At 52.3% G+C, this 27146-nt stretch overlaps 10 protein-coding genes across 10 annotated transcripts; 5 read left to right on the top strand and 5 right to left on the bottom strand.

Moving 5' to 3' along the window:
• Positions 1–102: 102 nt before the first annotated feature.
• Positions 103–1473, bottom strand: CC1G_01729 (hypothetical protein; the record flags this gene model as incomplete). The annotated part of the gene is made up of 7 exons (XM_001828997.1): positions 103–118; positions 178–368; positions 425–578; positions 631–808; positions 862–1205; positions 1264–1301; positions 1357–1473. The coding sequence occupies 7 exons, from the start codon at positions 1471–1473 to the stop codon at positions 103–105; spliced, it is 1038 nt and encodes a 345-aa protein (XP_001829049.1).
• A 428-nt stretch (positions 1474–1901) lies between these two features.
• CC1G_01728 (hypothetical protein) lies at positions 1902–5204 on the bottom strand (the record flags this gene model as incomplete). Its single annotated transcript, XM_001828996.2, has 7 exons — positions 1902–1962; positions 2018–2898; positions 2949–3035; positions 3087–3887; positions 3937–4191; positions 4244–4807; positions 4863–5204. The coding sequence occupies 7 exons, from the start codon at positions 5202–5204 to the stop codon at positions 1902–1904; spliced, it is 2991 nt and encodes a 996-aa protein (XP_001829048.2).
• Positions 5205–6180: 976 nt separating this feature from the next.
• CC1G_01727 (DigA protein) lies at positions 6181–10037 on the top strand (the record flags this gene model as incomplete). The annotated part of the gene is made up of 11 exons (XM_001828995.2): positions 6181–6193; positions 6244–6365; positions 6416–7106; positions 7137–7262; positions 7311–7543; positions 7593–7760; positions 7810–8007; positions 8060–8233; positions 8289–8450; positions 8504–9475; positions 9546–10037. The coding sequence occupies 11 exons, from the start codon at positions 6181–6183 to the stop codon at positions 10035–10037; spliced, it is 3351 nt and encodes a 1116-aa protein (XP_001829047.2).
• Positions 10038–10124: 87 nt separating this feature from the next.
• Positions 10125–10665, bottom strand: CC1G_01726 (hypothetical protein; the record flags this gene model as incomplete). The annotated part of the gene is made up of 4 exons (XM_001828994.1): positions 10125–10190; positions 10243–10315; positions 10375–10500; positions 10562–10665. The coding sequence occupies 4 exons, from the start codon at positions 10663–10665 to the stop codon at positions 10125–10127; spliced, it is 369 nt and encodes a 122-aa protein (XP_001829046.1).
• A 754-nt stretch (positions 10666–11419) lies between these two features.
• Positions 11420–13471, top strand: CC1G_01725 (hypothetical protein; the record flags this gene model as incomplete). Its single annotated transcript, XM_001828993.2, has 2 exons — positions 11420–11649; positions 11710–13471. 2 exons carry the CDS (start codon positions 11420–11422, stop codon positions 13469–13471), a joined length of 1992 nt encoding a protein of 663 aa, XP_001829045.2.
• Positions 13472–13894: 423 nt separating this feature from the next.
• On the bottom strand, positions 13895–17094 carry CC1G_01724 (hypothetical protein; the record flags this gene model as incomplete). Its single annotated transcript, XM_001828992.2, has 3 exons — positions 13895–14901; positions 14966–15125; positions 15180–17094. 3 exons carry the CDS (start codon positions 17092–17094, stop codon positions 13974–13976), a joined length of 3003 nt encoding a protein of 1000 aa, XP_001829044.1. The 3' UTR covers positions 13895–13973.
• Positions 17095–17197: 103 nt separating this feature from the next.
• Positions 17198–18126, bottom strand: CC1G_01723 (ribosome biogenesis protein NIP7). The gene is made up of 6 exons (XM_001828991.2): positions 18055–18126; positions 17775–18002; positions 17588–17722; positions 17462–17538; positions 17382–17409; positions 17198–17326 (listed from the first exon to the last, which is right to left on the bottom strand). The coding sequence occupies exons 1-6, from the start codon at positions 18112–18114 to the stop codon at positions 17312–17314; spliced, it is 543 nt and encodes a 180-aa protein (XP_001829043.1). The 5' UTR covers positions 18115–18126; the 3' UTR covers positions 17198–17311.
• Positions 18127–18252: 126 nt separating this feature from the next.
• Positions 18253–21838, top strand: CC1G_01722 (hypothetical protein; the record flags this gene model as incomplete). The annotated part of the gene is made up of 7 exons (XM_001828990.2): positions 18253–18691; positions 18737–18828; positions 18877–19606; positions 19656–19701; positions 19750–20562; positions 20614–21399; positions 21451–21838. The coding sequence occupies 7 exons, from the start codon at positions 18253–18255 to the stop codon at positions 21836–21838; spliced, it is 3294 nt and encodes a 1097-aa protein (XP_001829042.2).
• A 657-nt stretch (positions 21839–22495) lies between these two features.
• Positions 22496–25314, top strand: CC1G_01721 (hypothetical protein; the record flags this gene model as incomplete). The annotated part of the gene is made up of 3 exons (XM_001828989.1): positions 22496–24359; positions 24414–24605; positions 24662–25314. 3 exons carry the CDS (start codon positions 22496–22498, stop codon positions 25312–25314), a joined length of 2709 nt encoding a protein of 902 aa, XP_001829041.1.
• Positions 25315–25774: 460 nt separating this feature from the next.
• CC1G_01720 (hypothetical protein) lies at positions 25775–27109 on the top strand (the record flags this gene model as incomplete). Its single annotated transcript, XM_001828988.2, has 3 exons — positions 25775–26017; positions 26071–26789; positions 26845–27109. 2 exons carry the CDS (start codon positions 25775–25777, stop codon positions 26758–26760), a joined length of 933 nt encoding a protein of 310 aa, XP_001829040.1. The 3' UTR covers positions 26761–26789; positions 26845–27109.
• Between the last annotated feature and the right edge of the window lie 37 nt (positions 27110–27146).

Below are 27146 nucleotides of genomic sequence, written 5' to 3'. Positions count from 1 at the left end.
TTTCCAATTGCAACCGCAATTGCATTTTCATAGCCGGTATGTAGTCGTGGTATGTAAGGTAATAATCTATGGAAAAATACTAGTGTAAGGAAAAGATCTAAACTACTGCCCCTTGACCCTGTAGAAATGAGAAGGTTAGGGGTGCCCGTGATAACTCAAACGAGATCCTATACGTACCATGCCTTGACATAGTCCGCCAGGGAGACCATGCAAATGGTTTGCCAAACACCGAGACCAATACGGGGGGTGACACCACGGTAGAGACCTTTGATGCCGTTTTGGTTGTAGATGTACTTGAGAGTGTTCATGATGGTGAGCTTGGCGGGTCGGTTCACGTCGGCAGCAGCACCCTTGGCCATGCTTTGCATCTGCAAGCGAGGGTATGTCGGTAACGATGGTATGAAGAGCAATGAAGACGACACACCTCAACACGGATAACCTCAATAGGCTGATTCCAGGTGGCGAGAGCGCCACCAACAGTCGAGGCAATAATCTTGTCAACAGCTCCGAGGCTCTCGCCTTCGGTCTTGCCCTTGACTTTGCGGATCATATCCTCGGCCAGGCGAGCGAAACCCATTCTGAAAACAGGAATTTAGGTCGAAACTAATTGATATGCCGATATGGGCGTACCGGGAACCCCAGTTAGTGCACTGTCGGACGGCCACAGCGTTCACACCCTTGTTGACGCCAGCCAGACCCTCTCTCCGGTAGATGTCGGCGAACACAGCCCATGTCGATGGAGGCTTCACACCGGTGGCAGCGGTCTTTGCGCGCGTAATTTCAGCGGTCTTCATACAAGTCGTAAAACCTGAGTAAAATGTCAGGGCCGGGCTGTACGGAAGGGTGGGAACGAGCGCTTACCCATGGTAGCGTATGCCTGAGCAATACCACCCGTCATACCACCCAGCAGCCCGGCGAGACCAGGGTTGATGCCCGCGGCCAGGGTAGCGTTCTCAACCTCCGAGGCAGTGAAGATCAGCACAGCGCCCTTCGTGGAGGCCTCTATCCATGCCCAAGGAATGAGACCCTGGTAGAAACCAACGACACCACCCCGAGCCCAGACACTCTTGAGAGCTTGGTACATGGTTTGGTTACGGTTGGCGGCCATCTGGGTCTTGAGCACCTCGAGCGGTTGTCCGAGAGTCGTCACCTGGATATTGCATTGGTTACTGGAAGGCGAATGCAGCAGTAGAACGACTAACCTCCTGTAAAATGCTGTTAGAACCATGACACGTCAAAGACTGTGTGACGAGAAGGACTTACAAACTATTGCAGGACAGATAATAGGGAGTCATGGTCAACTACACGTTGAAACGCGTCTAAAAGGAAGAAGAAATACCATGTTCATGATGCCACCTGGATACGAGGAAGGTTGTCAGCGGCGGGACCATGATTGACAATGTGGAGAGACTGACCGACGGCAATGTTGGACCAGCTAACGCCCTTTTGACCTGGTTGTTTGGCGACACCCATGACGAACTACTCGGAGAGGAAGAGGAAGAAGGAAACGGAGTGAGAAGAGAGAAACGGGAAGAGACTTGAGTTTTTGAGCAAGGCACACGCGGGGCTCAAATACCTTTTCGGCTCAAATATTCAAAAACCAATCGGACGACAATCGGCATCTTCCCCCGGGGCCTTTTCATGCCAGCGCATCGCCCCAGCTTTCCGTCTTCGCTTGTCCGCCCCAGAAAAAAACATGAGCCAACATCTTACTCTGTTTCAAACAACAAATTTCATTATGGTACGGGGTATCGTGCAACTAACATAGCGGGAATGCATGGGTAATCCGATATCGTAAACCTATAAAACAACTGATAATCGTCTGCCGGGGGTAGAGTAGATTGAGACAATGGCTAGAGTAAGCGGAGAAAGGTGAAGCCAACGCGAAGGGATTATCATTATCATGCTGCTGCAACGGGTGCACCGGAGGCATTTCTCGCCGCCTCTAGGTCTTCCGTCAGCCTGAAATAGAGGGGTAAGTGATGCGTGATAAGTCGAAATAAAAGAAGCAACATACTGCCTGATTTGTTCTTGATTCTCGTCTTGCTCCTGCTCGAGGTATTGAATCTCCATGGCCTTGCGTGCCACATCGGCGTTCAGTTGCTCGGTCTTCTCCAACGCATCCTCCAACTGCTGCTTCAGCGCCTTGATAGCCTTCTCGTGCTCAGCCTGAAGGTCGTAAACCTTGAGGTTATGCGCCTCGTGCAACTTGGCCAGTTCCTCCTTCGTGACGCCTGGCGATGCAGGGGCTTGCTGGGAGGCCCCATTGGTCTTGGGACTTGCCGTCTGAGCAGCAGCAAGGTCGGCCTTGACGGTCGCAAGCTCTCCTTCGAGGTCCGAAAGTTTGATCAAGAGCTCCGACTTTTGCGTGGCCAAGGAGGTAACCTCGGCGTCGTGAGCACCGTTGATTCTGATGATTTCTGCAGCCCGATTCTGCGCAGCTTCTTCCAAGTCTTTCTGGTGCTTCTCAGACATCTCTTGCATCGATGACTTGGTCAGGTTGAGCTGATCGGTGACTGCGGCCAAATCGTCCTTGGTGATCGCCAGCTGTTGCGTAAGGCGTGCAACTTCTTCAAGGTGTTCTGAAGGGACGGTCGGTGTCGCACTAGCGGCAGACCTCGCCTCATCGCGTTGTTGGGTGGCGGTCTCCAGTTCCGCACGAAGGGATTCCAGTGCAGATTTGGACTTTGAAAGGTCGTCCTTGGTCGCCTTGAGCTCCAGGTTCAGGTTGTTGATCTTCTTAGTGTAGTCGTTGACAGTCGACTCGAGGGACGATGCGTGGTCGTTCTTGATGGAATCCAGCGCAACCTTGTTCGACTGCTGGATTTCCTCAATGGTTGCCTTGGATTCCGCACGAAGAGCTTGCAGTTCTTGGGCATGATTGGTAGCAGCCTCCGACTGGAATCAAGTATGAGGAGGAGCATGCGGAGCAGCCAGGATAAACACACCTTCGCGCGTTCAAACGCTTCTTTGAGAAGTGTCTGATGCTCGTCTTTCACAACTTGAACTTTAGTGTCGTAGATCGCTTCTTGGTTCTAGAGAAACGGAGATCAAAATTGGTTACCAGTGGACATCCTGAAACTTACTTGAAGTGTCTCGCTAATGGAAGCGATCTGGGCATTCAGCTCGGCAATTCGCGCCTCGTGCGCCAGGGTGAGCTGTTTGACCTGCTCATCATGGGCGTTCTGTGCGGCGATGATGTCTTGTTCGGCCTTCTCTTGCGCGGCCAGGGCGGCTGTAAGTTGGTTTTGAATAGACTGGAGCGTTTCCTGCAGTGCGCTATACCGCTCTTCGGCGTCCTTGATGTCTTGGTCGCGTTTGGCATTGAGAGCTTCGATCTGTGCAGTGTGCTCAGCTTCTTTATCCTGGGCCGCTTTGGTGGAATTCTGCAAGGCGGTAGCACCGTTGGCCAACTGCTCCTCCAAAGACTTGATGGTTGACTTGAGTTCGTTCCGCTCTTCCTCCAGCTCTTCGATCTGCTCCTTGAGCTCCAAAACCTCAACCTCCAGCTCTGACACCTTTCCAGCCGTCTCTTCGCGTTCGGCCTTGAACGCCTCTAATTGCTCCTGGAGGGTGCCAGCCTGCGCTGCCTTGGCTTCGAGTTCGGCGACATTCGAATTGGCCTTCTCCAATGCTTCCGAGTGGGCCGCCTTTAGGGTTTCGATTTCGTTGGAAATGGCCTTGAAGTCCTCCTGAGCCTTGAGCAAAGCCTCATTCTCAACCGAAGAAGCTTGTGAAGCGTCTGACAGAGCAGCTGCAGCCTTAGTCTGCGCAGCCTCAAGCTCCGCCTTGGCAGCGGAAACGGCAGCTTCGAGCTCAGTCACCTGGGCACGAAGCCTCTCGACTTCGGACGCCTGCTCAGATCCAGCCTGTTTGGCCGACTCGAGCTAGAATCACCATTAGCCAAGGTTGCAAACCACGAATAAAGTCACTTACCTCGTCTTGGAGCTCTTTCAACGGACGCCCATGCTCCTCTTCATTCCCAGCGGCGGTGGTATCCTTGAGCTGTTGGAGCTGCTCGAGCTGCGACTCAAGCTCGGCCTTGGCCTTGGTCAATTCATCGGTGAGTGCGGACTTGGATTCCACGTCGTCCAGTGCAGATTGAAGCGAAGCTTTGAGCTTTTCAAGTTCTTCCTCCAAGTCTGTCACAGCTTCCTCCTTCACCTTCAACAAATCCTCGGCGTCTTTGAGCTGCGACAGCTATTCACTTGGATGTCCCCGTCGAAGAAATGGCGCGACGTACCTGACCTCGAAGCTCTTCAAGAGCTTTGGTGTCCTCCTTGAGCTCCTTGATCGAACCGATGGATGCAGTGGCGGTTTTCGTGGCAGCAGTTCGAGATAAGGCGGTGGTACGTGTTCCCGACGCGGTTCTAGCAGTGGTCGCGGTTGGCCGGGCTGGTGCCGTGGGTTTCCTGACAGCCTCAGAAATCGAAGCCCTTGGACGAGCAGCAGGAGTTGTTGAGCCTCTGCCTGACGTTTGGGAGCCGGTGGGGGACGCCACTGAAGCGCGAGCCTTTGCAGGGTCGGCGGTCGCAGTCTTGGTGTTAACGGACGAAGACAAGGGGTTGCGGGTGACAGTTGAAGCGGCCGGTCTAGTGGCGGGGGCAAGGGATGCTCGACGAGTTGGTGCGGCAGTCGTCGCTGGCTTCGTTCCGGAGGCCGTTCTCGAAGTAGTTCCACTGGCAGCGGTGGTTGTCTTCCTTACCCCTGGTGCCGCCGTTGTTGGCTTCGCGCCTCCCGACGTCGCGGTTTTGACCGCAGGTGCTGACCTGACGCTGCCAGCGCCAAATGTTCCAGAACTGATGACCTGGAGAGTGAATGTTGGATGGCTGGTCAGGAAAACAGAGTGAATTACACGGTACCTTCTTGACCGCTGAGGGATTGTCACCGTTCGCCTTTGCTGCGCTGCTGGCCATTGTTCCGGGCTTCCTTGGGGTTGTCGTTGGCTTTGCGGTGGTCTTGACACGTGCAGGTGTTTTAGCGTCTTTGGGGTCGTTGGCTGAGGATGTGGTGTCGGTGACAGATGGGGATTTTCCGTGGACAGAGGTAGCATCCGTTGCTGGGTCAGCTGTTGTCTCCGATTGAGCGTCGTTTATTGCATCCAGCGCTGCGTCAGCACCAGGCTCAGCCTCAACCTCGGGCGTGATGCTGAGCTGTGGTTCTTCCACTGAAACCTGTTCAGAGTTCTGCGGGTCAACCGACATTTTCGAAATAGTTGGAGGTTGGAGGTCGATAGATGTGACGCTGTCAAGCCAAGTGACGATGTTGTGGGAATCAAGTTTTTGTTTTTATTAATTCCATCCCGAGTCATTTCTGATCCAAAGATTCTTGTACCAAATAAATTTAACGGCTCACGACAGGTTCGTCCTCCACAACAACCTACATGGAATAACTTATTCGCGCCCGTTCTCGACCCTCAAAATCAATGGAGCCTTCAAGTGAGTTCCTGGGTGGGAGATGCAGTATATCCCATCGTCATCAGCCAGCGGAAGGTGAAGCCAAACCTAACTCTATTGAAACGCCCATCCACCACTATAAACACGTCTCGAGTCTCTCTTCTCAACGTATGCTTTCTGATGCAATCGGATCTCGCGTGGCCGTCCAAGTGGCTGCGAAGCACGATGTTCACACTTGCCTTGTCTCGATAATCTTACGAATCTTGGATTCTAGAGTTCGAATCCATATGTACCATAGCCCCATTCTTTGACTATGATTGGACTATGTCGTCTCATTTACGAACGGATTGACAAGCGAAGACAACGACGGCGGTCAAAGTGCTCCAAGAAATGGCAATCCATTGCTCCAGCACAGAAGCGAACGAACGTACGCCAGGCCCGACAAGTCTTTCCGCAATGCTCTTCGTACCGGTATCGTCCATGGGTGTGGTATGACTTGTCGTTTATGTCCATGTCTTCTGCACCGTGGCGTTGGATAACGTTCAATATGATGCGATGACCCTTCTGTCACTGTCCGAGCTGTAATGCAAGCCCTTACGATCTCGAAAGACGAATAGACAGACATTGCATGAGAAAGGGCCTCAGGGGTCCATTTACTCAGGCCTTGGTTCCTTCCCCTTGGCGTTATTTATACAGTATCCCCATATGGCATCGGGATACCTGACGCACGCAGGCCACGCTGGGGCTTGTTTGCCGCGCGCCATCGTCACTCTCCCCTCTTAACATGTTCGACGAATGTGAGATTTTGCGGTTTCTTAACTCTGACTGTGCTTTTGACCGTCTGTAGATGTTGAGCATGCCACAGGAAGTACAGTCAAACCTCCTGGAACAGCGCCGCAGTTGGAATATGAGGGCTTTGAACCACAACCACCCTTGAACGACCTCGGTCTTGAGCCTGACGATGTTCCCGTACGTGTATAGTATCTATTTGAGGGCTATTCACAGCTGAAAACCTGCAGCCAACTCCTTCCATGCTCCATGAGCCAGATGCCGCCGTCTTCGACCTTGGACGAGTGCAATATGCTTTCCCGGCACCTCTCATCTCCTTCGTCATTAGCTCGGATATGTTGGCGATGGGATTAACTTCAAACCAATTGGTCCTCATTGAACTATCGCACGCAGACCAAGTCATCAAGATCCAGATACCACGGAAACCGACCGAGATGACCATCTACAAGCTGTTCATGGACCCTTCCGGGCGGCATCTCATTATCACTTCACAACAAGGCGAGAACTGGTATTTGTATAGGTCATGGAAGAAACCACGGCAGTTGAAGGGCTTCAGAATGATCATCGAAAGTGTTGCGTGGAACAAGACTGCCTTACTCGCCTCATCGCATTCGACTTCGACGAAGGAGCTTCTCATTGGATCAAGGGATGGCAAGATCTACGAAGCCGTTCTCGACGCGGAAGAAGACTTTTTCAAATCACAAGAACGGTACCTACAGAACGTATACACCCTTTCTGAGAGACACCCCATTACTGGCATCAAGTTCGAGTACAACGCACCGGCAGAACCGAAGCAAGCGCTGGTGTTGGTAACTACACCCACGCGGATATACCAGTTTTTTGGCCCGGTTGACCGCAAACCTGATGAACACGGACGCGTCTTTTCTTCCCTTTTTGCACAGTACCGCGAATCTGCTCCGAGTGAGTGGGCCTGTACTCCGTTATTTTGAGACGCGCTCATTCCTTCCGAAGAGATCCTTGAACTACCTGGAAACGTTCCCTACTCGGAACTACAATTCTACACATCGAATCCCGACCAAGCTCTTACCCGACCCACGCGTTTGGCGTGGTTAACAGGTGCGTTTCTCGCCAACCCATCGCGTTCATTTCACTAACTTTGCTCAGGCCAGGGCATTTATCACGGTCTCCTCAATTACGACCCCAACGTGGAGGACCACATCGACTCGCCACGACTATTGCAATACCCTCCTCTAGCAGTGTCCCCTGGCAAGGAGAATGCGGAATTCCCGTTATCCCTTTCTGCGACGGAATTCCATTTCGTGCTCCTTTACAAGGACAGGGTAGTAGGTATCTGCAATCTCGACGACAAGAAGACGTACGAAGAAATATTGCCCATCGTATGTTATCTATCCCGTATCTTGGATATACCATGTTAATGTTGTGCAGAAACCAGCTGAAGAGGTCCGCGGTCTAGCCGCTGATCCAGTTCGCAAGACATACTGGGTATTCACAGATCAGTCGCTGTTCGAGTTGGTAGTAACAAATGAAGATCGAGATGTCTGGAAGATATATCTCGGGCAAGGTCAATACGAGGCGGCATTGCAGTACGCCAAGGTAGGTCAAGTGACTTTGTCGAGGCTCCCGCCCGCTAAATGTCCCCTAGACAGCTCCCCAGCGCGACCAGATCCTGAAAGCGCAGGCTGCGAGTTATTTCGACCAGGGACGATACTACCAAGCGGCCCAAGCTTATGCACACTCTTCGGCCCCATTTGAAGAAGTGGTCCTCAAACTACTGGACGTCGGGGAAAGAGATGCCCTGCGCTCATATCTGATATCACGGTTGGAACGGACTAAGAAAACTGTAACGCCATCCCAAGTGCTTTTCACAACCCAGCTCTGACAACTTGTTTCAGGATGTGACTCAGAGGATGATGCTTGCCACATGGCTCGTTGAATTTTACCTCGGAAAATGCAACGACCTGGACGACATCATTGCCTCCCAGTCCGTCTCACAGGACGTTGACAACCTTAAGACAGAACGAGCCATTTTGCAAGACGACCTGCGCCAATTCTTTGATACCTACAAGGTAAATCGACTTTGCCTGCCTTGTACACTGCACTCACCTTGATCGTGCGTTTTAGAGTAATCTGAACAAGGAAACCGTCTACGAGCTGATCCAAAGTCATGGGAGGACGGATATGTATCTTTACTACGCCAACCTAATCGGGGACTACCAGCGAGTCGTCGAGCATTGGATTTTGGACGAGGAATGGCTCAAAGCCATTGAAGTTATCAGTCGGCAGGTTCGGATCTCGTGCGACTTCGCAAGACTAGTATTGACGTTTGATACTTTCAGACAGATCTTGAACTTTACTACCGTTATGGGTCCATCCTTATCCGCCAGGCTCCCAAGGAAACCATCGACGCCTGGCTTCGACAGCCAGAACTTGATCCTCTTCGACTCATTCCCTGTCTCCTCCAGCTGCAACACACACCTCGAGACCCTCTATCCCCCAACCAAGCCATCCGCTATTTGACCAACGTCGTGTTTGAACAGGACAACACATCATCGACCATCCACAATCTCCTGCTCACCTTCCACGTCTCGCCCACGTCTCCTCCTCGAAAATCGGATTCTGATGATGATGGCGCACTCCTTCGATTCCTACAGATTGCACCAACTGATCCGATTACTGGCAAACCGTACTATGATCTGGACTACGCGCTTAGACTGTGTACAGCAGCCGGTCGTACGCAGGCTTGTGTGCACCTCTATTCAAAGCTTGGCCTATGGGAGAATAGCGTGGATCTGGCGCTCGCAAAGGGCGACTTGGAGTTGGCGAAGATTAATGCTGATATGCCTGAAGACGACCAGCCTCTTCGGAAGAAGCTGTGGCTAAAGATCGCTCGTTATGTGGTGCAAGACAAGAAGGATATCAAGTCGTACGTACTGGTCGGTGCTGCTTGGATGCGCAAGTTTGACATGTCTCCTTTCAGGGCCATGCGATTTTTGGAAAATACCGACCTTCTCAAAATCGAGGACATCTTACCGTTCTTCCCAGACTTCGTGGTCATCGACGACTTCAAGGAGGAGATTGCACATGCTCTCGAAGGCTATTCCGCTCACATCGAGGACTTGAAGGCAGAAATGGACGAAGCGACCAAGACAGCAGACTCGATTCAGAGAGACATCGAAGCGTTGAAACATCGGTTCATCACAATTGATGCCGGCGAACAATGCTCAAGTTGCTCCAACCTGCTCCTCATGCGACAGTTCTACGTCTTCCCTTGCCATCATGCTTTCCACGCTGACTGTCTTATCGGAATGGTGTGTCGTAACTGTGTTCCCTTTCTGACATTGGTTTCTGACTGGGTGATGGCTGTCCTCTTCAAAACAGGCTAGGGAATACCTGCCTTCCCATGCGCTGCGTAGGATCATCGCGCTTCAAAACCAATTGGTCAAGGACGGCGGTGGGCAATCGAAGAAGCCGACATTGAACAGCAGCGACATCGGGCGACCGCAACCTGCGACTCAACGAACACTGCTATCAGCTAACTTTGGACCCATTGTGAACCCGTTGCAGAATGGCGCGAAAGCAGCCAATCTGATCGGTAGAGGTGTGATTTCGGCAGGAGATCGGTTACGCGACTTGATCGTCCCGGATGCACTGGCAACGCTGGTTTCAGCACCAACCTGGATTCCGGGAATGGGTGGCGCTGGCACTCGACCAGTAGGCCAGGACAGGTTGGTTGGACAGCGGGCTGAGAAGCTTCGAGCAGAGTTGGACGATTTGTTGTCGAGCAATTGTCCGCTATGCGAGAGCGTGATCGTTGGTTTGGACAAGCCGTTCATCAAGGAAGGGGAAGTGGACACGTCCTGGGAGTTGTAGCCCTTTTTCTCGTAATCGTCTTTTCTAATGGAACCGACTGTTGTTGATGATATTGATACATGGAACTGAAGGAGAACGGAATTGAGACTAGTGGTTGACGGTCTTACTACGGCCTGCTCGTCGGCGCAGTCGTGCTGCTTTTCTTGCTCCCATCTAGAAGTGGTCTAAGCCTCATGCTTAGTTAAGTGGAATGAGGATTACACACCTTTGCCTTTGCCTCCTCTACGCGGAGTTTTTCCTCTGCCGCCCTTTTCCGTTCCAACGTTATCTGCCTCCGTCTGAAGTTGCATGTGGTATGTGAAAAAACAGGTCGGTCTGGGAGAAAGAACGTTCGCACCTGTCAATCTCTGCCTGCTTCTCCTCCCTGAGCTCCGCTTGCAGTTTTTTCAATGCCTTGGCCTTGGTCTCCTTTTCCTTTCTCTCTTCAAACTTTGTTCGAAGGCCTGGCTGGAGATGGGAACGGCTACAAGCAGGTTTAGGTTATTAGTGGTATTCGTGTGAAGCGAGATCAAGAGAGGGCGTACACTGTTGCGGTCTTCTGTAGTTTCCATGGCTTGCCTGAAACACGCCCGCCGCTAGACTGTGCTAGTGGCACGACCGAAGCTGATGAAGATGGCTCAGCGTCCATGACGGTTCTAGATAACATTCATGAGTAAAACGGGGAATGAATGAGAGTATTGGGTTGAAAGAGTCCCACGGGTTGGTACAGAGAGGAGTGGATCGGCTGTCAAGCGGGTCGAGCGACGCTGATAACAGTTGTGGTTGCCGGTAACAGCGTGGAGCAAAGAGAAGAAAGCAGAAGAGTGGTTATGAACTGAATCTGCCAAAATGTTTGTGGAAGGAGAAATTGATTGGACCTGTATGTACAGATCCCAGGCGACGCTGCCCAAAAAAGATACCGAGCCCAACTCTCGCCTTCCCCCTCACCTTCTTTTTCTTTCCCCTTCTTAATTTTATTTTCCTCGTCGTTGGCGATGTCGAGGTCGGTCTATTCATCGCCGGACAACGACACCCATGATGGACATCTGCGGGTTCTCCTGGATCAGCGGAGGGCTAACCCCCTCGACCGCTTCTCAGCACTCTCCCAGTTCTCAGACACCCCGTCCGTCTACAGCAGGGCAAACTTCTCCCCACCAGCAGCGGACAGTCTCGAAACAAGGTCCTTCAATGCCGACTACGACTTTCGCTCAGCCAGAGAACGTTACCAGTCCCAGCATATAAGCACCCTCGATTTCAGTGACGACCGACGCTCCTCCATAAGCACCGAAGAAACGAATGATGACGACCCACACTCTTTTGAAGAGCAACGAGACGATGATATTGGCGACCGCATGAGTTATTTGGGCCCGAAAATGCGCTTTCATTCTCGCGCCCCTTGGGAAATGGAGGGCGAAGCACTGCAGGAGGAGGATGAACTCACTGACAGTCCCAAGCCGCTCGGTTTCCCTTTCTCCCTCGCTGGCAACCACCGTTCTAGTTCATCGCCTTCCTCCAGTCCTCGCCCCAGCCAATCCCAGTCTAGACCGAGTGCAGAATCCTATAGGTCCAACGTCCCCCCCAAGCGCTCCTTCGACACTATCAATTCCCAGATGTCGTCCAGGGGCGCCCTGTAGTAAGTTGATGTCTTTCATTCGTATTACCCTCATGTAATAACGGGAATGATTTCATTTAGTGCTCTTGCACAGGAAAGCCTGTCAGCCACCTCTCTTAGCAGTAGAGTCAGCGGTGCCGCTGTGACAGCGAAAGACGGCCTGCTTGGCAAATTCTCATCGTTGGCACGCCCACGCGCCCCTCCGTACCAGGCGTTTTCGACACCGTCGTCCCCTGATCAGCCGTCCCCTATCCACTCCGCCCTGAATCGTTCTCAGACGTCCACGAACCATCACGACAACCGACCCGGTACCACTTACGACCCTGAACCTACCCGTTTCACAAGCTATCCAGTTGATGCGCCCATACATCCCTACGCCAATCCCGACTTGGTTGTCACCTGCGATGGAGAGCCGACAGCTCCCGGCTCCCCTACCCTCGACAATCATCCTCTTGCGCGCGGAAGTTCAAGTGCCACTGTCAAAGAGAGCTTTACTCCGGCCGAGCCGCAACGCAGGGACTCCCAAGCAGATGGGCCGCGACCGCGGCGGTCAACTGTTCATGGAAAAGGCATCTCTTCACCCATTGCCGTTCAAGGCAGCGCTTTACCGGCCAACATTTCAAGCCATATTGTCACTCCTGCTCCAGACGGTACTGTAAGCGGATCTCTCCATGGATGGACGGAGAGGGTCATCCCGCCTTCGTTCAGCTTAATCTCCCTCGAGGAGGCGCGAGCTCAGCAAGCGCGAAATTCCGTCCTACCGAACGAATTGTCCCGAACCACGACTGTGAACACTGTCTCCCACGCCATGCCCCAGTTTGTCCACGACGAGTCGACGAATGGCGCACCACTTGCTCCTACCAGGTCCCGTGGGCGTACAACGAGCGCAGGTGCCAAGGCAATGAACGCAATTCAATCCATGGTCGGAACTGCCAAAGTCGATCGCAGGGATTCGGAGTCCGCTGTACCTCCTCAAAATGTCAGCCAACCCGGCGGCAAGACATTAAAACATAAGAAGAGCGGCTTTATGCGGCTCTTTAACGCTGGAAAGGAGAAAGAACCTGACGTACCGCCACCTGTGCCCTCAATGCCGTCGTCGGACCTCAACGGATCATCGAAGAAGCCCTCTATTTCGCGTGTTCCGGTTCCTAATTTCAACTCGGACTCCCAAGGCTCTCCACCTTTCTCGCAAGGATTTGGCCATGCACCGCCCAGTTCCAGGCCATCGCCACCGACGCTTCAGATCAACACTCGCGGAGGATTGTCTGACGTGGAGCGACCGCCGCTCAGTGCCGTTACACCGACGGGCTTCGACAAGCCATGGCTTAACGGAAGTCAACCGCAGAGTGCTCCTGCAGACGTTACTGCATTCCCTGCCTTGCAGCTTCGCCCCGTCTCAAGTCTCTTCACTGGCTTTGAGCACATCGTACCCGACTTCCAGTCCAACGCCAATGAGCGCACAGGCTCCGAAACCCCGACATCTGCGAGTCCCAACGAGCCCATCACTCCAGGACTTTCCGATGGGCTCTCGAAATCCAGTCACGAGAATCCAGCAATGACTATCAAATCCTTGCAAGATCAACTCGCTGCCACGAAATTGGCGTCACAGCGCCAGAAATGGGAACTCGAAGCCCAAATTAGGGATCTCAAGATGGAAGTGGAACAACTTCGATCAAAACAAGGGGGTGATTGCGTCCACTGCAGCCGAAAGACATGGACTTCGTCTCCCATCAATGATGCTCCAGCTTCAGGCGGTACGTCTCCCGGTAATGGGAGGAGTGTATTGAATCGACCACGAGCCAAGACGGGTACCAACTCGCGATTTGCCAACCCACAGCCATGATCGAGTGCGCCATCTCACGTATCTTTTGAACTTCTCTGGAGGGTTTCGATTTCGACTTTCTAACGACCTTTGAATCCGTTGTACATCACTCTAACTTTTATCTATCGCGTCCTGTTCACGCATTCCCCCACTCCCTTCGAAATTCGCCCCTTTCCCTGCAGTCGGCTACAATAAATGTATTGACCCTTTCATTCCCTTCTTTATTAATTTTAATGGTTGTATGTGCCTTACATTCTATTGCCCGTGTACTTTCTTCTATTCGTCCAGTGTTTTAGTGGATTTCATACCCATGTTTCATCACTGCCTCTTTATTGTTTACTTTATTACTCACTTCCGATTTAAAAAGGCCTTTGGTTGTTTCCCCCTTCCGTATTCCGTTTTGTCAAGCTCCTCACACTCTTTGCCACCTGGACATTCCCTCGTCACTCCTTTTACTGTACAACACGTAGTAGTATGATGAATTGCATATATATCGTGAATCCTACGACACGTCGGGTGCTGTCTACTCGTCGTCTGCTCCAATCAACCAACCGATGCCTTTAGACAGCGCTCTTGATGCCTGCGAAGATACCTCAACATCACGCCAAGAAGCTTCACTGCGTCCCGCGCTCCTATCATCCGATGCCGCTGAATGAGAGCGATGGAGAGCAAAAGGGAAATTGGAAGCGACAGTTTTGAAGGTTTTGGTTGCCAAAGCTGCGGCATCGGGGGTGCTGAGTAGCGGTGGTGAAGGCATATGGAGGTCGTGAAGGCGGGCGCGTAAGGAGGAAGCGACAGTACGAGGAATGAAGCTGGTACCAGCGGCGGGACGCGCTGTTTGGATGATATCGCTCTGTTGCGAATTGAGTCTCTCCTCTCGGCGTTCAATGTCTTCCTTCTGCATCCTCCTCCATGCGGTTAAGACGTCGTGCATCCTGTCAGTGGGACAGAGGTCCAAGGCCTGACCAAGTAACTTCATTTTGTTGTCGAGGCTAGGGTATTCCGGTTGCCGGCCCAGCTGGAAGCAGGCGATCCAACAGACCTCTACTGCTTCCCGTAGTTTGCTGTCGTCTGACAAAAGGCTTTGGGTGGTCTGTAAGTCGTGGATGATGGCGACCATGCGTTGAGTACACTCGAAAGCGCGTGTGAAGTCTTCCATCTGAAGTGCCGTCTCTGCAAGCATGGCGAGGACCTTGACTGTGGCAGATACGTCGTCGCGGAAGCCGAGCTTGTAGGTAAGGTCGAGCATGACTTCAGTGTGCTTGTACGCATCGCTATTACTCGAGAGGACTTGGGAAACGAGTGACAATCGGTCCTTGGTCAAGCGGATTTCGATAGGTGAAATCGGAACGCCAGCGCGGGATATCACATTGAAGGAACAAATTCTAGAGGTCGCTTCAATGAACTCTTTTTCGAGCTGTATCTGGTCCGACAACGGTGGTACGTCGAGGCTATGGGGGAACGTTCATAAGAAAAAGGTTCAATCTGGCCTTGAACTCAGAACGGTCAACTCACCAGTCGTATGCAAGCTTCATATCGCCAATCTTGTAGTTTCCTGAGCTCGCGTTATCGTAGAGTTCGCGAGAGCATTTCAGGCAGATGTCCTCAACAACTTCTGGGGAAAGACTGATTTTTGGGTGCGAGCCCCGCAACATGGCCTTGGCAATATCGAATTCTGAAATGCCGATGAGTCAATGGGACCGTCGGAAGAAAGAGGTTAGTTACTCACTCCCTGTGCTAAGTAAACCGCTGAAGTAGATTGATAAGACCTCGTCTCTCGCCAGCAACCCGAATGCCCCACGCAGCCCGGATTCGTTAGACTCTGTCAGCTTCAACATGTCTTCGAGAAGCCATTCCCAATCTTCCATGGTAGTAAGGGGATCGACCGAGCCGCCAGCCCGACGAGCCATGCGATTAGCCCAGGCGCGTTGCTCGTTAACGTCGTCGTGACTTCTCAAGAACCATCGTAGAGGGGCGGGTACGCTCCATCTGGACAGGATCTCCCCGGACTCCAGATGAACGTCCAGGATGTCGAGTGCTCGGGATAGTGCTTGGATGGACAGTGGTTTGAAAAAGGTCAACAAATCCTTCGGAGCGCATGATGTACGGGAGGTAGACGGAGCCACAAAGTTACCGAGTGCCCTAATTGTTGTATCGGCGGCTTCTTCGTCAGTCTCGCCCTCGTCTACAGTGTCCCACGCGGGCATGCACTCGAATATCCGACTCATCGTAGGCCATTCGCTGAGGCTCTCGCTGCCATAAAGGCATGCCAGTGCCAAACGAGCTACATCTTCGTCGTCGCGCAGAACGCGCTGCGATGCCGGCAGTGTTGGTTTGGATGCTTCGAAGACGGCGGCAGCGTGTTCGAGCGGAATCGAAAGGATGTAGTCGTAGAGGAGGCGGTTCGGTAAATCGGGGTCTGGTGATCCCGCTCTTTCTGCTCTGGCTTCTAGAACATAGAGGTAAGGCATCACGAGGCTAGAAATGTCTTGAGGCAGTGATTCGGGCGGCGAATGGGCGAGGTAGGCGCGGACGACGGATTCTGGGGACATGGACCTCCAGCGAGATACGGTCCAGTCGTCGTTTGTAAACTGTGCCTGCGGGGTGTCATAGACGAGGCGCGAGAGAAGGCTGAGCTCTTCCCCAAGCTCGTCCAGACCTGGGATGCCTTGGGAAGCGCCGTGCTGGACGATGGCGAGTGCGGCGTCAACAATTCCTGTCGCTTGGATGATAACGTCGACCTGATTGGAGTACCACTTGCGCAATGCTTCAGCCTCCAGGGGCTCTGTGATTACTGGCAAGTCGTTGGTAAGGACGAGCTCATTGAACCCGACTTCAATTTCTCGCAAGACGCTTCGAATTTCTGATTGTTCTGAGACGTCGGGCTCTGGTCTCCAAGGCTCTTGGGGCCAGACGAGTTCAAGGTTGGTTGCATTGTCAAGTCCGGGGAGGAGATGCCGGTAAGAGGATGGCACGGCGTGTTCTGGTATGGCGTCAAGAATGGCGAACCGCGAAGGCCATAGCTCGGACCTGTGTTTCTTGAACATTAATTGGATCGCATCGAAGAACTGCTGAGTAGCCAGGTTTTGTGCTGAAGTTACGAGGTCGTTGAGCAGGAATTCCGACAATGTCAACGGAAGCTTCGCGACCGACTTGGTCTTTGGAGTCGGCTTGGTGGATGAAGTTTCGCTGTCTGCCCACGGATCGTCCTCCCATTCCTCAATTTCATCCTCAACGACATTCTCTTCTTCAACTCCTGCCGACACCTTTTCCATCTCCACGTACGTGTTCAGCCTGTCCAAACGTCGCAAGAGGATAGAGCGCAGTTGCACGAGCTGGGCATCGCCGTGGTTGCTCTGGAAATGTTGACGTAGGATATCGTGCTGGGATTGTTGGACGTCTACGGATGTTGGTCTTGACTTTACTTCTGCGCATCGTTGTGCAGCTTTATCTGTCCTGGCGATTCCGTGGATTAAAAGGGACTGTTGTGAGGTGGTATCGTCCAAGGTGCGGTCGACACAGGCGGCTGCGGTCCAGACATCGTCGGGGATGGGGCTCAATAAACTGAATACAAGTTCTGGCGTTATTTCATGGTCGGCCGTTGATTCCCAGGTCGTGTATGGAGAAGTTGAGCTCTCAGCCATGGTCGCCGGTGGATGGAGAAGGGAAACCCAGCGTCATTCGGTAGCGTGTCACCTTGGTACCGGTATTCAATTGAGTTACCGGTTCGAACCTCTTGAACCCAACTTTTCTATTGTACATACAAATTATGGAGTAGTAAGTAATGGATACTTTTAGACAGCTGTCTATGCATAGCAGGCAATGCAGGTATATGGCGCTCAATTGACCGGATAAACTTGTTTAGAATAGTGTCTCCTGTTCGCAACGGGTCAGTGTTAATTTGTTCTTCTGTTTGAAGAAAAACACGAACCTCGTCTCGGAGATATTCGCCAACATCTCTGGAAAAGATAGTCAAAACGACAGCCGGAATCCTTCCAAGTGAAAACTCACGCCTGGTGGAATACGATGATGGATGTTGGGTCGAGTTTCCGTGTATCAATTGTCGACCGTGCAGTAACGCCAAACCCCTGGTACAACTTGAGAATCGAACGACGCAAAGGCGAATTGGGAACGAACTAGTGGAATATCATTCATGCTGAAAACCACGACTCCCTGGTGTTCTGGTGTGTCCTCGGTTATCCGTCCCAAGTGTGCTTTCAAAACATGATTTCCGTAGAGGAAGGGCATCTCGCCGTTGGGTTTGATCCAGACCTGGCTCCATGTAAGTCTGCAGATTCCAGGGATAGCTTTTAATGTAACGCACCTTATATTTCGCATACTGCGCAAGATAGTCGAGAGCGGTTATGTGCAACTTGAACTTCCCACTTTTGCTAAACTTTCCAAAGCAGGTCCCAAGGCTGACAAGATTGGGTCTTGCAACAGAGATACCAAGGCGCATAGACGATTCGGAAACATAGTAAACCCTGTCCTTGTGCAGCCTGAAGCAGTATGGTTCGTCTGGTCGATCAATCAAGTGAACAAGGTTCTTTCCCTGTCGAAGAGTGATATTTCGGGTTGCCACAGAAGACGTATGTGGAACTTACGATGTAGTTGGCCAGCTTTGTGAACACAGCTTTAGATTCATCTTCTGTTAGTGGCCGCATTTTGAACTAGGTGAACTTGGTAGTCTGTGGTTCTAGCGGACGCAGCGGGTCTGCAAAACTGAGGTCGCCATCAATTTGTGATCTGATCTATGTAAGCCATGCATGTCGGAAGCTCTCAGTCCAATTACCTCTTCCAACATGTCCATCCATGTTCCCTCCTTTGCATCGTTCCCTGATTTCGACAGAGAAAACAGCAGAGAACCAGAGCCATCTTCTTCGAAACCTATCAGGGACTCGGAATCGAAGAAGGAGAGAAGGCGGGACGAGCGCCGTAGGAGGAGCCACTCTAGGTCACCAAGTCGGCGAGAGAAGGGAGGGGATAGAGACAAAGACAGGCATTGGAAAAGAGAAAAAGAGAAACACAAGAGCAGGGATAGAGACGAAGAAAAGCGTCGGAGACGGGAGGAAAAGAAATCTCGACACGAGGAACGCGCTGCCAACGAGGTCATAGGCAGCCCGGCGCCCATCGAAGACACTTCGTATCGTTTGTTCTTCTCTGACCGAAAGCCTGATAAGTTGAACGTTGTATATGGAGGATTGCACCAAGGAGATGTTCCCAAGTACCGAATGGTTGCTGGTATGTATTTATGTTAATTGTACATGACGTCTAATCATATTGCAGGCGGAAGGCGTGTATTGGGTCTACCCCCGGCTTTCGTTGTCGTTCGACGAGTTGGGAATGGAATTGAAATTGGGTTAAGCGGCTCAAAGAAGGTATCCCTCCCTCTGTTCCCTTACCGCTTCCCCTATTGACTTTTGCAGATGTCAGGCATTTCAGATTCACGTACCAAATCACTCCTGGCACTCCCTCCGACCCGTCACTTGGCTCGGGTTGAACAACCAGATCGGTACCCCGAAATCGATGGTGTCATTCGCTTGCCCTCTCGCCGCGCGAAATCCGCTCCCGAAGATACATACCGTTCCATAACTCGCCATGAGGAAGGGGAGAGCAGTGCTTCTGATATAGAGGATTACGATAGCCACGAAGAGGATGAGGATTCGCAGGACGAGGGCATTTCAGAAACCTCCTACCAAACCCATCTTCGGAACCTCGAAAGCCGACTCGCTACACAGCCAGACTCAATAGCAACTTGGCTGGCACTCCTCGACCACACACTTTCGACAGTGCCCACCACCTCGAAAAACGCAACGAGAGCACGATGCGATATTGCGGTTTCGTTGCTCTCCCGTGCATTTTCCGCTCATCCCGCGAATGCTTCGTCCACCATTTTACGCATCAAATATTTGAAAGCTGGAGAAGAGATTTGGCAAGTGGGTCAATTGGCGGAAGAGTGGGAGAAGGCGCTGAAGTTGGGTGGCATCGAAATATGGATGGAATGGTTGGAGTGGAGGTCGAGGCAGGGTAAACTGGAATTCACTACGCTCATTGATGATGCTGGTCGTGCTCTGGCTGCATTTGGGGAACATGATGAAGATCAATTTGCAAAGTTGAGGATATTTTGGAGGATAGTGGTGGCAACGCGTAATGCGGGTGAGTGCTGTTGTTATATCCATTCCCTTCATCGCTTACAGCCCCCTAGGTTATACGGAACGGGCATTCGCTATGCTTCAAGCCCAGTGTGAATTGTAAGGGGATTCAATTATCATTCCAGACAGGCGCTTATTTGTGATCAGAACATTCAACCTTCCGGATCCACTCATAGGGTCGTCATTCGAGCAACAGCTCGACGAATTGGAAGAGTTCTGGGAGTCTGAAACGCCCCGTATTGGCGAAGAGCAGGCAAGCGGCTGGAGGCTTTGGTATGACAGCGGGAAACCTGAATGGCAACAGACGCACGAATCCGCCAGTGCCCCGCCGGAGCCTTTGGATCTGGATCCATATCGCCAATGGGCGGCCCAGGAATCAGCCGCGGATAAGATGCAAATGCTTCCTTCTAGAGCCTCTATGGGCTCGGACGATCTGGACCCGTACTCCACCATCCTGTTTTCCGACATACGCCCCGTCCTCATAAAGCTTGAATCGCGACCAAGCAAAGTAGCTCTTCGCCTCATCTTCCTCTCTTTTCTCGGTCTCCACATCCCGGGCTTCTCCCTGTCTTTGTCGCATGACCAGAATATCAACTGGGACGACCGATGGAGCCTCGGAGTGCTCTGCGCTCCCACATACCTTGAGGCCATCTTTCCGGGGGAGTCTTCGAGCCGTGCTGTACTGGCAGAATCAGTCTCGGGCGTTATCGTGGGGCGTGAAAAGGAGTATAGGGATGCGTTCGGTCCCGTCAAACAATGGGCCTTTGGTGTCTTCCATCCCTTGGATGTATATGTGACCACTAAACGTGTCACTCGGCAGCGACTTTGGAACTCGACGGATGTCAGTGCCGTGGACATCCGCCAGGTCCGGAGAATCTTTTCTCAACTGAGAAAGACAGACGATGATCATATGTGGGATTCGTGGGCACTGGCATTCGAGGCTGCGTTAAATGTGAAGAAGTACGTTGCGTCGTTTTGATCCATTGATGTGATTCCTTACACCGACTTTAGCGCATTGAAGCTATCCAAAGCGTTCCTGTCGGTACCGAAAGCGACATTGGAATACTGGTCAGCACACGCCCAATTAGAGCGGATACATGGGAAACTAGATGGTGCCAGAAAGGTGTATCAAACACTACTTGTCGCCTCCAAGACCCCAAGAACTCAACCTGGGTGCAGCCAGATGTGGTGGAATTGGGCGGAAATGGAATGGCTCTCTGGTAGCAATGATCAAGCTTTAAACGTCATCCTACAGTCCGCTGGTGTTTCCAAAGTGAGCGATGTCGGGCTGTTGCGAGCGAGGCAGTCCCTTCGGGAAGCTGTGGACTCCACGTCCGACCTCGTGGACAAGGAGACTTGGCTAAAGATGTTTGCGTTGCTGGAATTGCTGAGAGGCGCAGAGATCGAGACGGTACTATCCATTTTCGACGGCCAGGTCGAGACGACTGCGAACGGCTGCGCTCGTGAGCGATTGACGCTGACCGCACTGCTTTTCGTTTATCATCACCGTGTCGTATTGAATAACTCTGGTCCCCCAGCATTACTCCGCGAAAGAGCTGCCTCAGCTCTGCAGCAGTACCCAAGCAACTCGGTTGTCTTGGGCATCTTCCTTGAGGCCGAGAAAGGTCAGGGAATCTGGGGCAGAGTCCGGAATGTTGTCGGAGGTGGGGACAATATGGCAAAGGATGTATCGAAGGTGCTACAAGAGGTGTGGGTCGGTGGATGGGAAAAGGGCCGATGGGCATCGGAGGTCGAAAGAGCGAGAAGTGCTCTAGCAGCAGCCGTGGAACACGAAAGGTAAGTGACCATTGTTGTGAGTTCTATCTTCGATATTGACCTGAGTCATAGGACACGCTCGAGCGCGATCATCTGGCGTGCCTATCTCGAACTCGAAATCCGAGCGGGTAAATTAAAGGATGCCAAAAAGCTTCTGTTCCGTGCCGTCAGCGAATGTCCATTTGTCAAAGGTAGCGTTCTTCAGGCGATGTGTCTCGTTTCATCATCTAACAACGAGACAGACATTTATTTGCTGGCGTTCGGACCAATGCGCAGCGTGTTTGACTCACGGGAGCTGCAAAGCCTTGCGGACTTGATGGCTGAGCGTGGGTTGCGCCTGCGACAGGAGTTGCATGGGGCGGTTGAACCTTTGGAGGACCATGTGGAGGACAATAGCGGGGACGAGGACGAGATTTTCGACCGGGCACGGGAACTGCGACGACTGATGCCGTATCACTGAAGTGCCAAGCCAGATACTCGCACAGCGGGGCACAACGGGAAAAGGACACGCTCGCGACCAGCCATTTCACCGCTCGGAGTAACGGAGGCGTGTCAGGCTCTGACTTGGCCCCAATCTACCGAACTGAAACCCGAGTTGAAAATGTTGAAAAATGTATTTTCAGCGACCTTTCCAATCGCATTATCTACTTTAAATAACGCTCTAGTTGAGTGAAAGCGAGTATCGACCGCGTATTTTTTTTCTACGTCGCCTGTTACGCTCGAGAGCCTCGAGGGGTTCCTGGTACACAACGCTTGGTGGTTTTTGTTTGGGCATACGGACGTTCACACAATGGTAAGGATTTGATGTTTGTGTTGGAGAGGGTACGACAAACACGCAGCAAACAAGGGGTGCCAAGCGTAAAGGAACTGGTTGCGAGTCAACTGTTCGCACAACCAAATCATCAGCAGCGAGCAGCCCCCCGCTGTGACCCCTTCAACGACGAGGAAGCTCTGTCTCCACAGGGAGGCCGGTCGTCTAGGCCGTCGCTTGTCGTCGTCGCCAACAGTCTCAAGGTCCGGTAGTCTACAACACACTTAGTCGTTCCCTACAATCTATACTTTCTTCTCCTCTCTATTCGTTCTTCTCTCCCTATATCTCTTTTTCGACTTAACAACTATGCCAACAATCCCTGCACCGACCTTTGTCCTCTCCCGGGAGGAATGGCCCGATGCCGACTTCGACCTCCCCGACGGTGTACCAATACACGCGCCCTCCGACAGAGACGATGCCGACGAGGATTGGGACTTGGAAATGGATTTGGGCGAAACCGGTGGCGCGAAAGCAAAGGCAGTGGTAGCGGGTATGATGGCGAGGTCAGAAGCTGCGAGGAATCTGGTTTCATCGGCATCGTCGTCATCGTCATCCACAACTGGAATGATCACTATTCGACCACCACTACAGCAACCCTCCGACGATGACGACGATGAAGGCGTCTCAACTATCAAGGAAGGCGCTTCGACCATCAAGGCAGCACAAACCATTCTCGCCTCCAAGATTCCGAAAAAGCCTCTTCAACAAACCATCGAGGAGGACTTTGAGGATGGTTTCGCACTCCCCGCCGACCTCACCAAACTCTCCCTTGCGCCGACCTCTCTCAGCCATAGAGGCTCAAAGACTTCTTTGGAGTGGGGAGAGAAGGATAATTCCTCCTCGTCGCAGTCCTCGGACGCCTATTCCACCCTTGGCTTCGCTGACAACTACCCTTCCTCGACTTCAACATCATCCGCCTCACTCCCCGAAACTGAAACCGATGACGACGAGGATGAGCTGGAAGGTCTGGTCATTCCTACCGCCCTGTTTGAATCCAAACAAAGTGGCCGTCAACTAAACAAGATTTTGGAATCCAAGAAGAAGGTTGACCTGACCGCCAACCAAGTCAAAGTTGCGTCCCCAAACCCTGAAGATGACTTTGAAGCTGGCCTCATCATTGAAGATGATGTCGACCTCAGCCCAAGTAGACTTCTATCTAATTCGCAAAGTCAACCGCACCGCAACTTCAATCGTAGTGCAAGTCATCCCCCAGCACGGCCTTCCTCACTTCGTCCCCCTTCACGCGCCAAGTTGGAGCGTTCGAAATCTCCTCATCCCCCTCCCTCTTCTGCTCGCCAGCTTCAGAAGATTCGATTATCCCCCTCACCGCCCCTCCGCCCGCCTTCAAGATCTCAAACATTCCAGGCTTTGACTCCACCACCACCAATACCATCACCTACACCGTCACCCTCTAGTAGTTTCTTGACCCCAAAGCCAGGTAGTCTTCGAGGACAGAAATCTCACTCTGGGCTGAAACCACCCACCCCACCCTCAACCGCCCGCAAACTTACCCGAAAGGCATCTCTATCTGTTATCGAATCTTCTTCCAAGCAGACATCCCGCAACTCGTTAGAGGTGCCAATAATACAATCCTCCAAATGCAGATACGAGGAACCTACAGCGGCTTCCAGAGCTAAAACCCACAAGAGCTCAACGAGCCGTATCCACGACTTCAAAGTTCCTCCCACTCGGCCATCCACTCCCTCCTCGAATCCTATCGCCCTCCGGCTCACGATGCCTACCCAATCAAGAACCAAATCACGGCCCGCACTTTCATCGGTGTTTGGGCCACCGCCCGAACCTAAAACCACGACGCGGGCAACTTCGCCACTACCACCTCGCCCTCCATCGAGTATGTCACAGCGTGCCGCTTCTAGAGCTTCGAAAAATCCCCCACCACCCTCGGCACCGACGCCTCCGCCTGCTGCTGCTCCTAAACTTCTTCGCAAACCGAAACGGATACGAACTTACGGTGACGGCACCGAATTGGACGGAATTGACGACCTTCCCCTAGACCAAGACAAGGAAGGTCGATTCCGTGTCCAACCCAAAGGCTATGGCAATCGTGTTCCTGGCGCCACCTACGATAAATCCTTGACGCGGTCAAGTGACAAACCTTCAGATGGCAAGGGAACCATCCGGAGAAGCAAACGCGAAGGCCCTGGTCATGGTGCGTACATAACCTTCTAATTACACCCTAGACCTTGCTAAAATGCTGGATCAGAACCAACGCTGATACCTTTGGCATCTGCCACCAATACCCTGAGACGTACAACTACGCGGATAGAGTTCCCATCCAAAACTCCTTCCGGTCTCGATGTTCTTCCAAAGAAGAAACGGGGGCCATCGTCTCCCAGCAATACCCGTAGGAAGCCGACCCTAATTCGCAACCTTGGCGGTGCAAGTGGTCCCAAAGGTAAGGGGCGTTGATTCTGTGGTCGTAAGTTGCGCTAAATGGCTGTCGGAAAATAGTTGTTGGCGACATGAAATGGAACCCTGGCACAATGCGATGGGAAGGCAACGACCAAATCCTACGCGACTTTGATGCGGCAATGGGGACGTCTACAAGACCGGCGCTCATCACCCACCTAACGGGCTCCTCTATCGGCTCTCCTTCTGGATCCTTTGCGAACGGGGCCCGGGTTGTAGGCAACATGTATTTTGACCCCAACCAAATGCGGTGGATCTCAACATTACCTCCGGAAGAAGACGAACCGGACGTGTTTGCAAACCTTGCGGATGACGAAGATGACAGTGACGCATGGGAACGCAAAGGCGACACCATCCGTGCCAATGCCCACCCGTCACGAGTGTCAGATGCGTCCAGCATCACCTCTTATGCGCCCTCCACCGACTCCTACAATCCCAGATCAGGGGCAACTAGTCCTGCTCATAGTCATTCTCGAACCATTTCTGACTCAGGAAGTGATCGAGGCTCGCGTGCATCCATGCTTGTTGCTGACGTCGACGAAGCTTTCGTCGAGAAGTGCAGGATGGCAGAGGAGAGACATCGATCGGAAATGAAGGGTTGGAAGACCGCCTTGGCGGCAAGGTATGACCCTTACCATGGTCCTGATCGTTCACATCTCTACGAAATCCGGGCACTGGCGACACGCAAGTACTAATCCCAAACTCAATCAATCCAACACCGCTCATTTTCACTTTCGATTTCTTCCCATGGCCCTCTTTCTTTTTCAACATGCTTCTTGTGGATTTAATTTAATCGTAATGCTTGCCTCTTCTCTCTCTCTATCTCTTCTCTCTTCATATGGCTCACAAAGTAACAAAGCCTTGTACTCTTCGTTGCCTCGGCATCTACCTACCCTTACTCTCCTTTCACTTTCTTTGGGTTGTCTGATAGTATATCACTCTAATTTTGTGGACATGTACTTTGCCTTGTTTTAGGAACCTCTATCTAGTCCACTGTTACACTCATTTTGTACTCTTCATAGGTTGACTACATGCACAATATCGAATAGAAACAATTGAAACAGCACACCAGATACAACGCGCTTGGCATTGCAGTTGCCTAAGAAGGGATCCGTTCTTGATCGTGAGCCTGCGGGTTTGTTCTTGACCACGACCATGGCGAGCTCCTCTTCTCTACCTCCTGGCCACGGACGTGTTGTGGTGTCTTCGCATGCCGCGAAAGCGGTGTTCGCGGAACTGGCATCGACTTATCCCTTGAAGCTCCTATCACCTAGGGTTGCTGGGGACGGTGTCGCTGTCGTATATGTGATGGGCTACGGCGGTGGTCTCGTTGGGGGAGATGAGGTGTTTCTGACCGTTGAGGTACAGAGGCAGGCTTCATTGGTCCTCTTGACTCAGGTGAGCCAGTCATACACCATTCAAGCGCTTGTCACCGACCTAGGGCACGGTAGGGATCCACAAAGGTGTTCAAAACGCGAATCGGAGCTCGATTGGCCTCAGGCACCAGACCCCACACGTTTCAAGACAGGACCTTGACAGTGCAAACGATGAGCTATAGGGTTGGGTCAGGCAGCAGCCTTTTCCTCCTGCCCGAACCTGTAACTTGTTTCCGTAATGCATCCTATAACCAAATCCAAACGTTCGATCTTGAAGAAACCGCGTCCCTCGTCCTCTTGGATTCAATCACCGAAGGGCGTCAGGCTCAAGGCGAAGACTGGGATTTATCTCGCTACTACAGCATGAACCGAGTCAAGATTGGGAAAAACCTGGTCGCCAACGATGTCTTACTTCTGGAAGATCAGGGCCATGGCCCTCAGACCCCGGGCTTGCCTTCTCGATCCTTGCGGGATCAACTGGCTCCTTATTCATGCTATGCTATGGCGATCCTTTGCGGGCCACAGGTTCAGGACACGATAAAGGACATCGCGGAGCAGTATGAACCTTTGGCAGTCTACCAGCGTAGAACAGCCGAAGACTGTATTTGGTCTTTCAGCCCCTTGGACGCTGCGACTACATTTCAGGCCGCGATTGTGCGCGTGGCTGGGAAGGAGGCTCAACTCGTTCGATCTCGGCTAAAGATCATACTCCGACAGCTCGAGGGAGTTGTTGGGGTTGACGTTTACAGGAGAGCCTTTGCCTAATCAACAGACGGGATAAACCTCTTGGGCAAGTCCTTCCAAAACCACCACTCTAAACTTAAAACTGACTCCGCTGGGGCGCTCTAGGGCCGCCTCAAGCTGGAGATTCTGATCTTTACGAGAGTCTTCTTCATCCCGCTTGGGCAGGAGTGTTCGGTGGAACGAGCTCGAGGGCTTTGCGGTTAACGTTGACCTGGGAGACTAGGCCCACCGTGTTGGCTTGTTGTGATCGCCGAAGCCAAATGGATGCCTGTCATCAGACAATCTACCTTTCTGTCCGACTTCTTCGTTCAAGACAGTCGGCCGCTGCATATAAACACCTTGTGATCACCTCAATGGGATTGTGTCTATCCATCAGTCACGCTTGCCTGCTATTCGAAGAGGCACAT

The sequence above is a fragment of the Coprinopsis cinerea genome (assembly GCF_000182895.1).
Source record: "Coprinopsis cinerea okayama7#130 chromosome 1 map unlocalized cont3.1, whole genome shotgun sequence".
Lineage (NCBI taxonomy): Eukaryota > Fungi > Basidiomycota > Agaricomycetes > Agaricales > Psathyrellaceae > Coprinopsis > Coprinopsis cinerea.
Note: the sequence above shows the minus strand (reverse complement) of the source record. Positions and strands in the feature narration are given on the sequence as shown.

Coding starts and splice junctions, on each gene's coding strand:
- CC1G_01723 (XM_001828991.2), bottom strand. CDS start 18,114: ATGCGGCCACTAACAGAAGATGAATCTAAAGCTGTGTTCACAAAGCTG. Junction 17,723..17,774: donor CGCAGTATGCGAAATATAAG/GTGCGTTACATT, acceptor ACATGGAGCCAG/GTCTGGATCAAACCCAACGG. Junction 17,410..17,461: donor ATCATCGTATTCCACCAGGC/GTGAGTTTTCAC, acceptor TATCTTTTCCAG/AGATGTTGGCGAATATCTCC.